The sequence below is a fragment of the Phoxinus phoxinus genome (assembly GCF_949152265.1).
Source record: "Phoxinus phoxinus genome assembly, chromosome: 19".
Taxonomy (NCBI): Eukaryota; Metazoa; Chordata; class Actinopteri; order Cypriniformes; family Leuciscidae; genus Phoxinus; species Phoxinus phoxinus.
The window spans coordinates 8,239,605-8,253,982 of record NC_136894.1 but is presented as its reverse complement, the minus strand read 5'-3'; the positions used below and the strand labels follow the sequence as shown (position 1 = coordinate 8,253,982).

General features: G+C 40.4%; 1 protein-coding gene across 11 annotated transcripts in view; it reads right to left on the bottom strand.

The window, feature by feature from the left end:
- Window positions 1-14,378, bottom strand: part of elmo1 (engulfment and cell motility 1 (ced-12 homolog, C. elegans)) — an 80,535-nt gene that overhangs the window by 10,629 nt on the left and 55,528 nt on the right. For 10 of the 11 annotated variants that reach the window (XM_079590369.1, XM_079590362.1, XM_079590367.1 and 7 more), the window contains one exon: window positions 9,095-9,231. In XM_079590369.1, the coding sequence (XP_079446495.1) occupies window positions 9,095-9,231 (137 nt within the window). Of the gene's footprint in view, window positions 1-4,230; window positions 4,546-9,094; window positions 9,232-14,378 lie in introns of those variants that run through there. The other variant, XM_079590364.1, reaches the window with a different exon arrangement.

Genomic DNA, 14,378 nt, shown 5'->3' with positions numbered 1-14,378 from the left:
AGCAAATCCAGATTTTAGGGCCCTTACAGACAAGTGCTATAAATTTATATTTATATTCCTTCATAAATTTTATATCTGATAAACTGGCTGCTGAACAACTGAACAAATATAACAAATGGATTTTCTGGATGATCAAAGTTTAAAACAAATTTGTTCTTTGGGGTTCCAAACCGATTCCAAACAAAACAGCCAAATGTTAATGAGAAACAGACAAACAAACCAAATGTAGTTAACTAGGCTATCATATGCATCAGTAAGACAAATAGTGATACATGTGCATTAGGTTTTCCGGTCTTATCCTGTCAGATCATAAGCAGTGCACAACAACCACCAACCGAAACACACACACAAAACTGAGAAACCAATCCATTATTAAAGGACTTTTAACTTTACACTCCGTCTGTCTGGCCTTGATACACAGACGACAGACCAACAATTTAAAATGCAAAAACCACCATGACATAGAACAGTGTTGTTCCATATATGACCCTTGAAAAGCACATTACCTCCAGTAGCATTTAGTGGTTTACCAGCACCTTTTTTTGCAACTGTGGCAGTTTGCTTACTTCCCTCATTCAGACAGCCAATCAAAGCACTGCTGTGCCTCCAATCAGGGCAGGCAAGATTTATCGCTCCCGTCCAATTTTAATTACAACTTTGCGCAGCTATCCATCATAAATTCACAGGTATGCCTCTCTGTTTTACATAGCAGCACATTTTTAAGATTCATATTTTTTTCCTACCTGTAAATGCAAAGGCCGTAATTCAGTTACATCAGAATACTTTTTTTTTTATTGATTTAGGAAGATAAATCGCATATCATTTTATGAGCAGCTTTGCTGTAAACAAAGCCTAGAAGAGGATTATCTTTATTCATGATCCTGACATTTTGTATGACTAATATATACAGGAAATGCCATATTAAAACATTCAGCGTGTGAAGCTGAAGCGAACATCGGTAACAGCCACAGGATTGTCTTAGTAAAACTTTAAGACTGTGTCCTAACCAGACGTGATGCGGTCACATTTCAGTGACAATCTATTTGTCGGTCCACACCAGACATGCGATGACTACAAAATCCATCAAAAATCACAGCCGATCAGAAGAGCATGTGGGAGGGCTCTGTCTGCAAATGCAATGCAATCTCAATTAAATGAATTAAGTAGCCTACATAATCTAATCTATACATTTTTAACCACTTTAACATGATTCAAATACATACTGAGAGACTGATACAATCTTTGTCATGGATTACACTTGAGTTCACAGTTTTAATATTAATTTATTTTCAAGATCTGAGGTAAATTATCCATTGCTGCTTTCAGTATGTAGTATAAAGGTAATGCAAATTGATATTCAAACTCACACAGACCATTTTAACTTTAAATTAAGTATATACTCAGTACCTGAGATATTCATTGTCATAGTTTGTATGTTGTTATTTCAGGCGCAATGTAACAGAAATAGAAACCGTTTCTAAAATAGAATCCTCTGATGACAGGGTCGAGGCTGGTTAGGACCAAAACTGATTAACATGGCAAAGATACCTTTCATCGCATGTTACAGTGTCGCGTCACATCTGGTTAGGACACGATGTTAGGTTTAAACCCAAAACCTTTCAATTGGCGCAGTTCTCCAAAGATAAAGCTGTTTAATTAGCCCAGGAAGTCACGTCAACACAAGTCTTTGCCACAACTGAAATCGTTCATAATTATAATTTACAACTTGTCAATCATTCAAATAGTGTTTAATAAACTTTGTAATAAACTTCAAATCTAAACTGGAAAGGAACAGAAAACAATTTTGCAGTACAGGCTGGGAAGCATATCTTGTTGCACTCATCCCTCTTTGCATTTTGCTTGTTATGGTCCGTGGACCCAATGGGGTAATCAGGCATGAAAAAGCAAAGGGACATTTATCCATTCCACAATTGGCATGCTAATTATGCTGTTTCCTCCCCATAATGATTTTTATAACAGTTAGTAATGATTCACATCAAAGAAATGGGCATTGCTTCAAAGAAAACAAATAGATATCATTAACGGAAAAATAATTTGCTGGAAACACTGACCACAAAAACCATGTGATGAATTTAGATGCCGTATAGTCTGAAGTCATTTTTTCATAAATGCTGGAGGTAAGCCTATGAATAACAAGTGGAGTAGACAAGTATAAAACACCTGTGCATGCATATGCATGCCAAGAGAGAGACAATGCAATGGGATGCTATGGGTAGGCTCTGCCACTTTCTTCCATAAATCTCAGACCTGACCATGGTTACTTTGGAGAACCTGGTGTGTTAGTTGTGCAGAAGGTTGCTGCATTCTTGCTGGGGTGTTGAGACGAATGGCCTGGCAACCTACTGATATCACAGGATATTGAGTATCTACACCTGGCCATACAACCTGCAGTCATCTGCAGAGTGATGACATCTGTCAGGCTCCTTTGAGTGCTCCCTTTCCCCTGTCTGAAACGGATCATCTTCAGGGTGCCTTTTTTAAATAGTAGTACATTCTCAGTGTATAGTCCATAGTAAATGTTTTAGGGTGTATCATAAGTGTGTAGCCTCCAATGGTTGTTTGCTGTATTGAGGATGACAACACAGAGAAAGACACTCAAACAAACATATACATATACATGGTCAAGCGCAGATGTTAACAGACGTAGGCCAGTAAGAGTTGTGCGTGTAAACCGCAGTCCCCTGGCTTCAAGAGGCGCGCTAGCGGTTGTGGTCTTTAGCGCTCTTGTTAGCACGCCCACCTCCCACACCGGAGACCCCAGTTTGAATCCCACTCAGGTCAGGACGAGTAGAACCGGTTACATTTGGTGCCATGACCCAGACGGAAGTGAGGTTTAGGGGGACAGACACAGTCTAAATACGCAAGTGCTTTCTGACAAGGAAACATTTTATAACACAGGATTTTGAAAAAGCCCCCCAAAAATGTTGTACTCTAGCAGGTGGCACTCAACTCTCTCAGGATCCAGCCACACATCCACTCCACTGACAGGAGTAACTCTTTCTCCAAGGGCCAGCATGAAGTATGCTGAAAGCTTGCAATGCATTAAGGTCACTTAAGGTCCCAGGAGACTCAGCTCATAGCGTAAAGTAGCACTGCGTTTGTGTGCAAGTATGAGAAGGACAAAACGTGAAGTGAAAAGTGAAAAGAAAGAAATTGTGGAAGCAAGAAAGGAAAGGAAATGAGAAAAGAAGAAATTAAGAAAGAAAAGTATGAAAGGAAGGGAAAATGAGAAAGGAAGGACAGATGGGATGGGAAGACATGAAGGAAAGGACGGAAGAAAGGAAGAAGGAGAGCAAAAGAAAAAAGGGAAAGATGGAATGAAGAAGGATGGAGGAAGAGAAGAAAAGGGAGAAAGGAAAAGTAAAGAAATAAAGAAGAAGAGATAGAAGGGAAGGAACAAAGGAAAGAGTGAAGAAAGAAAAGAAGAAACAAAGAAAAACAATCTTGCTCTGCAAGGGGAAGTAGGGAATTGTGGACCGGAGGCTTGGGTGCGGATGCTGAGCACGACCAAACAACACCTCGAGACATCATTCACTTTATGAGATCTTGCAGATTTATGCTCTGAAAAAAATCCTGCCTGCGATATTACCATAATCAATCAACGTTAGGAGCTAACTGACAGCCCATCACAGAATTCAGAAGTGCTGGGAGATTTTTTTTTTTGTCTTTTTGATCATCCACAAAAGGTCAATCCTGTGAACATTGAACTAACAAAGAATTCACAAAGGACAAGGCTGTATACAAAAGGGATTAACCTCAATAAAAGCCTTCCCTGTAAAAAGAGCAACAAAAAAATCTGCCGATCTTACTACACGCCAATGTACACGTGGGATACATGCACAAATAATTCAAACTTAATGAACAGCCACACAGCTGAGGTCAATGTCCTACGGAGAAAGGAGTGATGAAGAAACAATACATTAAAGCGCTCATTCATAACAAGTACCCAAGGAGGGGCTGGGCAACGGAGGAGCGCGCAGGTTGGAGCGTTCGCTGGATCGCTTCCTCTTTAATCGCTAGATGAAATCTGCCTCTAACCTGATTACTACAAGCAGCTTCACACAAAAGCCATCTCCATCTGTGCGCCTGTTTTTGCTCTCGTTTCCCGTCAGCATCCAGGCAAAATTGCAAATGACCCTTCATCCTTTTCATTCAGTCTACACCCGTTTTCCTCCATCCACCCGACGCGATCTCTTAAGCAGTACTCACATGCCATTGTCACCTCCATGTTTGGGAGCGCGGATCCACACTGGTCCAACCCAGTGTAGCAGAGACGAACCCTGACCAGGTGCAGGGACGAACAGATCGCCAGAAGGAAAATAAAGGAAGGTTTAAAAGTGGTGGCAGATGGTTCCTGGGTTGTATGTGTGTGTGTGTGTGTGCTGCTAATGAAAACGGACCAAGCTTTAGCCAAAGGTTGATTTCTTCTGCCCATCAACACTCTGAAGTCTGAAAGCATCTCCAAGCAGCTCAGTTTATGTCCATTTCAGCGCTTAAGCCTGATTGGCCAGACGCCATGGCTGCTTCAGCCAATGGAGTTCCGGCAATATGGATCACGTGGTTTGTATACAAGGGAGAGGGAGAGATTGGAAGGGGGAGGGGTGGGGGTTGTGCTATAGCTTAAACAGAGTCACTACATCACTACTACTGTGCTTGGATGCTCAGAAGTGGCCATTTTAAAGTCAGGTGTCATAGCTGCCTTCGTCAGAGCTGATTGGGTGGAGAAGACAGCTGTTTATGAACCAAAACACACACGCACACAATAGCTGTATTATGTTATTGTGAAGCGGGAGAGGGAGTAATTAGAATGTGGTTGCCATGGAAACAGGCAAACCATTGCCCGTCAGTTTTTTTTAGCCCCCAAAGCATCGCTGAGAGCAGACCTGCCTCCTCCTTCTCGTCTCCACACCTCACACACACACACACACACACACACACACACACGGACAGACAATATTTACAGGATGTGACAGGCCTATCACGAAGAGAGAGAAAGACAGTGGGGGAGGAGAAAAATAGCATGTGCGTTTAAAAATTAGATGGGTGCGTGTCTGTGAGAAGAGGCAGAGGATGGTGAGGTGCAGTCGTCCGAAAATGGTGGAGGTCCATCAATGCTGTATAGTGACAGTGAAGCCTCATAATCATTTTAATGCATGTCTGACTGGACCCACCAAGACAAAAGCACAAAATGGAGGATAATAAAAAAATATCAGCTCACATGCCACAAAAAAAAGCCACAAAAACATCCACAGATTCAGGGACGCCAGAACTTACATATAGCCCGACATTTCTGATATAAAATGTGCTTTAAATGCTATAAAGTATGGCCTGAAGACAGTTCCATATGATATTAAATTGTATTATCCCTGTACATTATTCCATCCTTTCTATCGCACGCACGCCACACACACACGCACGCACGCACGCACACACACATGGTACAGTGATAGGTTACCACCAGTGCAATAAGTCCTCACATGAAATTTTCTCACTACTAAATATTCCACGGTCAACTGTTAGTGGTACCCTAACAACTATAACAAAGTGGAAGTAATTGGGAGCAACAGCAGGCCACGTAAAATCACAGATCGGTGTCAGTGCATGCTAAGGGCGCACAGTGCACAGAAGTCACCAACTTTCTGCAGAGTCAATAGCTACAGACCTCCAAACCTCATTTGGCCTTCAGATTAGCTCAAGAACAGTGTGTAGAGAGCTTCATGGAATGGGTTTCCATGGCCGAGCAGCTGCATCCTAGCCTTAGATCACCAAGTGCAATGCAAAGCGTTGGATGCAGTGGTGTAAAGCACACCGCCACTGGACTCTAGAGCAGTGGAGACGTGTTATCTGGAGTGACAAATCACGCTTCTCTGTCTGGCAATCCGATGGACGAGTCTGGGTTTGGCAGTTGCTAGGAGAATAGAGTTTAGATTGGGGCCAAAAAATTATAAAAATCAAGCCCGACCCTACCCGAGCCCTTGCACGTTGTGCGATATATATATCGATATAACTGACGATCTCAATTACAATTCCGGGTTGTTTGAACTAGAGAAATCGGTTTAGAATTATCTTAATGAATAATGCAACAAGGACGAAGCATGTAAACTGCGTTGTTCATTTATTCAGAATGGAATGGATCGCAAATGGATCCGAATGAAGAAACGTAAAAAAAAAACGTGAACAATGATGAACACCGAAAATGAACAAGAATGAACTTTGAATGGCCCAGGAGTAGCCCTACTACTCTAATATAATTCAACAAGGTTTTAGAATATATATTATTTTTTTAAACAAAATTGCATCCATCGTTGCTGGTTTCAGAGCAGTCCTTCTCTGCTCTATCGTTCGGCCAGCTGCCCTGAACACCCGCTCCCGCACTTAATGCACTCGACAAAGCCAACTCGTATGTTATCACTGCCCACGACTTGTTTAAAATGGTTCCATACCTCCGACTTTCCTCCAAAGTTGCTCAAAGTTAATACTCCTGTTTTTTTGTTTTTTTACATCTTCAAGCTCCATGTTGCACTTAAGCTACACAATACAGCACAGCAGGCCCGGTGTGATGTGTGCGAGTGGAGGAGATGCTGCGCATGACAGGTGACGTGCTTGATCAAGGCCCCGGCCCGGCCCGAGGATAGTGGCAGGAGGTATCGGCCCGCTCGAGCTTGGGCAGAGAATCTAAAATCTACAGGAGAATGGTACTAGCCTGACTGCATTGTGTGCCAAGTGTAAAGTTTGGTGGAGGGGGGATTATGGTGTGGGGTTGTTTTTCAGGGGTTGGGCATGGCCCCTTAGTTCCAGTTAGTTCCGCATATCAAGACATTTCGGACAATTTCATGCACCCAACTTTGTGGGAACAGTTTGGGGATGGCCCCTTCCTGTTTCAACATGACTACGCACCAGTGCACAAAGCAAGGTCCATAAACAAATGGATGAGCGAGTTTGGTATGGAGGAACTTGACTGGCCTGCAAGGGGTCCTGACCTCAACCCGATAGAACACCTTTGGGATCAATTAGAGTGGAGATTGCATCAACATCAGTGCCTGACCTCACAATGCACTTCTAGAAGAATGGTAAAAAATTCCCATAAACACAGTCCTAAACCTTGTGGAAAGCCTTCCCAGAAGAGTTGAAGCTATTATAGCTGCAAAGGGTGGGCCAACTCCATATTAAACCCAAGTTCATGTGCATGTAAAAGCAGACGTCCCAAAACATTTGGTTATATATATCCCTTTGAACCATGTTTTTTTTTTTTTTTACTTGCCTCCTCTGAGAAAGCATGTTGGAAACGTATATTAAACTGGAGCAACAAGGTGTAATAAAGTTTATACTACTTTATTAAAGTGGCGATTCTATAGTAGTAGAGGCTTAAAGAGTTATTTATATATTATGGAGGGATACAAAACCAACATGTAATTAACAACGGTCTCAAACTTTTAAGACACTATAATACATTAATTTTAAAACAATGCCAAAGTTAAGTGTTCTTAATGCGGCGACATCTGAACAATGAAGCCAAGAGTTATTCCTCTAAGTCTGTATTAAGCTCCCACAAAGGTGGGTGGAGAGGTGGGTCTAATCTTCTTCAGTTCAATCATGATTGTGTCCACACACGATAAGTAAAAACAGCCCAGGGATGTTGAGACTTAGGTGTTAGACTAATTTTTTCTTTGAAAAGAAGAACGATTAACTATCGAACTCCTACTGGCATAACTTCCTATTTTGTGAGAGAACTCACATCCAGTCGTTCTGCTGATGACGTGATGGTCTTATTATTCAATTCATCTCAGAATTGATGGTTATGTGGATTTTTATTTGTAGGGAACACAAGCAAGAATCACAGGCCACTCATTCAGAAGTCATTCTATGAAACAACAGCTTGATAGGGCTTAAGTTTTGATTAGAGCATTTCAACACCTCAACCTTCTCGCTACCATTAAAAGAACCTGAAACAAATCAATCTCCCGACAGCAACTTTTCATCTCTCCAGTAAAGTTTAAGATTTCCAAGTGTGCACACTGCCAGACAACTGTCAGAAAAAAAAGAATAGGGAGTTCTGATCACCAGATTAAACAGAAGTTTTATCTCTATATTCAGAAAGCCTATTTATAATAAGGCAGGAATACAGACGAGGGGCAAAAGCGAGCAAGTTTTCTCAGATGTGCTGCTCATGTAAGAAAACAAAGAATGATTAATTTAATCGCAGTGTCCAGGGAGAAATGCTCCAGGAAGATATTTTAAAAATGAGTTTTCATGTTCATGAATCTTAATTGAGCTAAAATATACAGCTTTACACAAGACGGTCTTTTATCCTATGCTATAAATTGGTTACAAGTTTGCTGTGTGATTATCATAATCACACAAACAACAGCCTAGCAAATCTCAACCACCTCTTTTACCAGAAAAAAAAATCGTCTCTGCCAAGAGCTTGAAACAACCATCATCCCCTGCAAAAGTCCTATTAGTGTGAAGAAGTGATAGACTAAATATCTGATAAAGAGCATGATTGGCCGATGACTTTAAAATCTATTGACAGACCTGCCAATGCACATGGAAAAGAACATTTTCTATTTTTGTCCTTCAATTTTGAGTAAATAATAACCGTAATATAATCAAATGCAGTGTCAATTATGTTGGTCATATTAATTAAACAATAAGGTACCTGGAAAAAATGCATGATCCTTCATTTTTATCTTTATTTTAAGTCTTGCAAGTAGTTTAATTTGTATTTTTGATTATATTTATTATTTTAACATTTCTTGAATATTACTTGAAAAATCTTAATGTTTTCTTAACTAAATAATAACAGAAATCATTAACCCATTGTTGTAATTTAATTATTAATAATGAAAAGTAAAATATTTCTAACAAATTAAAGGGATGTGTTCAGTAGCATACTAGATTTAGCTATGGTCTCGTAATTTTACTGATATTGTTATTGATTGCTGACATTTTAGTATCATGACAACCCTAGCATCGGCCAATCAAAAACCCATATTGGTTGACAACTAGAAGAGGGAGACTGATGTAGAATTAGACACAGGTGCAGGGTCTCAATCAAAAGGGCTTCTCTCACCTTATTGAAGTCTTCAGAAGTGGCTCTCATCTCTTTCCAGGTTTTGTTGAGTAGCTGGATACAGATGCAGAAGAACTCCTCAAATGAGCGGTCATGGGTGAAAAACATGGGGTGGAAGTCATGGCAGTTCTCGCTGGCTGTAAACAAACAATTGGGACAAAGTCAGCGTTTTGTTTATTGTCAAATGTTGCACCCCAATCCACCTGAGGAAAGTTGATTTATCAGGTAAAGCATCAATATCCATATCACATAACAAAGCAATGCCCTTTATTTAGGTTGATCTGCACTAGAGTCTCAAGAGAACTTCTGACTCTACAACAGGGACTTTGAACATGAACTTTTAAGGAGGTTCACGTGTCTGGTTTCTTAGCCAGCCTCAGCCCTCACGTGGGCTTCTCATGCATTGATGCATCAGATATGGCTAGGAACGAATGGTGCTACATCACGACACATCTCTCTGAAAGAGCGTCTTGGCAGAGCAGACGATTATTTTCAAGCATTAGAAGCATGCGCTTGGCTCTCAGGACACCTACACATTTGAAGTGACTGTGAATAGTTGGATAAAAATGGCATTTTTATAGCCGTGTTTTCTTTCAATGCATTCCCCTGCCAACCAGTCAGTGGTCTTAATTCAGAAATTCAAAAAAACATTTTAAGATTGTCAAGAACCTCTTCCAATCCCCACAAAAAAAAATGACTGACATCAAGCTGTACTAGTTTGTGTTGCATTAAACTCCAGAAGTTAGGGTCTTGATTTTTTGGCCTTGCTCTTGGGACCTCTCAAGATCACACAAACGTGGCCCTTCTCTGGATTTCATTACTTTGTTTCTTGGTCTGGTCTAGGTTTTTATATTATAGTTGAGCATCTTTCGGACTAGTTTTTGTAGTGTGTTCTGCACCGATGGTACTAGTTGGTGAGAGAGAGATCACTCTTTTTTGTATATTCACATTCCTAGCTATTCCGATTTCCCTTTTTGAAAGACGCATATAGACTACTGCCGTCTACTGTTATGGAGAGTTATTTCCTCTCATGTAGACACAGAAGAATGTGCTAGCTTGGGAGTAGTCTTTACAATGTGCAGGGAACAGGGACACGAGGTGACACAACAGTTGGCTTTCGTCACTGCCTTCCCAGTCTCAGGTCTGGATCTTCTCAACAGAACAGCTGAATCCCAAGTTCCTCTCCAAAAGACTGCCTAAAGACTCTTCTGTGAACACTTGACTTACAACTGTTAAGGCACTTACTCTTAAAACTTGTAAAGAAACCCTCTTCATTCTTTTTCTGTTGACTCATGGTATCCCATACTTTTGTACTTTTCTGAGCAATTCTGAAACTTCTTATCTTTGCTTTTTTTATATCCCTTATGTCTAAGTCACTTTGAATAAAAGCATTTGCTAAATGAATGCAAATCTGGGTCTCATTTTACAGTCAATAAATTCAGCATTTCTCTTTTTCAGTTCATGAAAATGCTTTTTGGACAGACAGGTCTCAAGGGGTATAATCTTGTCTCTGGGGTCTAATATTGGCCTGGGTCTTGGAGTTCTTGACTCCAACTAGCCTCTTACTAGGCTTACAAGCGCATAACACATTACGTAACAGCAACATACAGATACAGGCATATACAGTAGATGGATGTGATGTTGGCTGATTACCCTCATAAGAACGATAAGACTTGCTCTTCATCTCGCCACTTCATAAATGATCCTCAAAGATTTCCCCCCGGGATATTACTAAAGCAGGATTATGGAATGAGAGCTCTGTGATGATCTATCGAGTGAGATTAGTGCTTCATGAAAAAAAAAGCCTGAATCAAATCAGAATGGCTGCGTGGGAAATTAAAGTCTGGGTGAGCGCTATAAAAACTGAAGTTGCCATTATTGTGTTTATAAACAGAAGCAGTCAAGGTGAAAATGAAACTGAGGCTTTCACCCTGAGGCGGCACACACCTATGTCAGCTACGCCACTTTAATACAAACACTACTCGAGTGGAATGGTGCTTTGAATGAGAGCCACTATTTGAGATTCTCATTTAGGGGAATTGAAGCTTCAGAGAACCTGCCAAAGCCCCAGCAGAGGGCCAGTAATTGCATTGGCTTGGTCAAAATTGAAACTTCACAGCATAATGAATGATGCCTGAAGGCGCAATGGGGCTTTCATTGAGAGTGACGTCATCTGACCAGTCAATCTGAGGCTCAATCCACCAGAATGCCCAAGCCACAGAGCCTGGTCCTTTGGGATGGCTCCAACTGATTCATTGTAATAGTTTCTTTCTCCTTCAGAAGTCAGAGGAGTTCAAGGGTGTGTTGAAGGGGAGGGCAGCACTATCAGCACCCACCTGCTGAGAAATGAAATGTCAGAGTCACTTTGGCTCTCGCCTAAGCCCTGAGTTCACAGGTTTGGGCAGTATTAACAGTCTGATGCACCTCTAAAAGTCTAGCTGGCAGTCACAATGAATGGAGGAATCTTATTAATCCAGGATGTTCTCTCATATTGTAACTAAAGGATCCTCAAAGATCTTCCTGACCTTTAAACTTTAAAGCAGTATGATTAACACAATCCTTTCCTATTTGTCCAGAAGTCAAGAGACTTTCTGCAAATATAGACCATTATATACTAGGGGATCATTAGGGGTGAATATATATATACACAATATTTTGAATAATAAATATTATATTTTAACAATATTGAATTTAATTTCATTTTAATGCAGCTTTAATGTGATCACATGGCATTTGCAAATCAGCAAAAATGACAGAATTCAGTCACATACTTCCGGGGATCCTGCACCTGCCGAACAACAGCCCTTAAGATGCATGGAAATGTTTGTGCAGCTATTATAGACCTCCTTGTATACATTATGTCCACACTCAAATGCATGATTACATCATATAACATCATTACATCATATTAGTCAGTTTCTCATGAGTCATGACTGACATAACAGAGGCAGAGATATTATGTGCATGTTGTGAGTATTAACATGAGCTTTATGCTCTCCGGCTAACAACCACAGCACAGCGCAAAGCTGCAGTGTTAATAGCTTGCAATTCAACATGTCAACTGGTTAGTTGGGTAAGCAGAAGGGCTGTCAGAAAAGTGTTAAAACCCGTTTCATGACCTTAATCCGTCAGCACAGTCACATCTGACCTCCTGTACTCCCTCCATGAGCCAGCTATGAATCAGCATCATACCGACATTCAATGCAGAAGAAGTTATGATTCCTCTCATGGCTTTTCTCATAGAATCCTTCAACATTTGATGTCAGTGCATGATAGTGGTGTGAATCGTCACTCGTCTCAATTCAATTAGATGACAATTATGTCAATGATTCGATTCAATTCGATTCGAAATCACGATGCGTTACAAAATATCACTGCACCTGGCTACATTTTCGTCAATGAATACAAGCAGAACTCCTTTTTATTTGATCTGGTCCAAGAAAGTACACTTCCTGAATGTAGTAAAAAAAAAAAAAAAAAAAAAAAACGTAAGTCTGAACACAGCCAACGACAAGAGCATTTACTGTAGAACTAATAAACACAAGTATGAAACTGTCAAGTAGCGCAGGCACTCACACACACTCTGTAAATGTTAGAATAGTGGGTGCATTTTTTGACTCACTTTTGTGTTTTGCATCCCTTTGCCTTTGTTACGCTAGCGTGACAATCACGTATGTGACGAATGAAGTCAGAGAAACATCAGTAACCTATAATTAATTATGGTAAATTACTGCATCCATGCAGAATCGTCCACGACCGCATCGCGATACATCATAGAAACGATTAATTTCAACCCCCCTAGTGCATGATAGGCCTGCCAATTGATTTTACAATTGGCTTTGCAAAAGTGACTTTAGAATCAATATATTGTTACTTTTAATTCCTATCATTGAATATAATCACATCAATCCCAACAGTACGTGCAGGCTTTTCAAGACTCAACACATGGAAGACTAACTGCAACAAACACTTCATGATAATGATTCGACTTCTACGTGTGTATTGCTTATAGAGAAGTGATGTAATGGTGTGGCAATCTGCAGATCCCTCAATCCCTCAAGGCAAATGACGAGCCACAATATGCAGAAGTGAATCATCTACGGCAGGCCAACAAATATGACAAGACGTGTTCTGAACTCGGTAGAAGACACTGCTGTGGAGGACGCATGCAGCCAGTTCATACAAGTTGCATGAGGTAAACTGAACTCTGAGCAGTTTGATGATTGAACAATGGTTCATCTTTGAGAATCTGGAGGTCATCACTAAGAAGGAAGCTAGGAAGCCTTATCCAGAGTACAGGCTCTGCAGAGACATGTCTGGGTGGTCTTTAATGAAGACACATGATCTTCCCACGTACTGGGAATCTGCCCAGGAATTTTACCCATATGTCCATATCCTTGTGCATCTACACAGAGGTCATAGGATTATAGGACTGGCAGATGCCTTGGCCACCCCTGCACCTCTCCAAATCTGACATGATCATCTCACTTCTTGATGCTCTGCCACAGATAATTATGGAAGACAAGATGCATCTTAGGGGAAGAAAACAACGAACAAACTAAACAAGCGAGTACAAGGCTGAAAGCCCCAAGGATGATATTCAAACATCACACAGCGAACAATGAGATGTCAAGATGAGATGACAGCTGCGAGAGGTCATCTTCGAGGCAAGAGCTGTGATGAACTGACGAATGTACAGTGATAGATGCCACCCTGGCTCTTCAATGCAGAGGGAACACTCTTCAAGACATGGAGAATGAAATAATGATTGCCATTAGACAAAGTATACCCTGTGACATCTCCAGAGGGAAATTAAGTCCAAAAAAATCTGGAAAGCTATACTAGGCCAAAAAGAAACTATCCAATGACTTCTGAAGACTTGGAATTTACTTTTAACCCTGTAACGCCAGACATATGGTATAGTAGTCAGAATTTGTTGTTTTTGTTTTGAAATGACAGTTTATTGTCTTTAGACAAAATATTTAAAATAAAAATCAAATTTCATGTGTTTTTTTTTGTATCATTTCTGATATATCAGGCTTTTATGGCTCATACAGCATAAGTTAAGAATATATGGAGCTCGTACTCAAATTTTTAAGCCCCAACCTGAGCAAGAATATACAATTTGGTGCTGTTGCTGATATGTATAAGACCAAAAAGTAAGATAAAATCAATTCTGATAGTTTGTAATGTATATTAATGAGATTTGTATAACAGTATAGCAGACTACTTACATAAAATGCATATAAATATCAGTTGTCTCTCTATATTTCCCTAATAATAT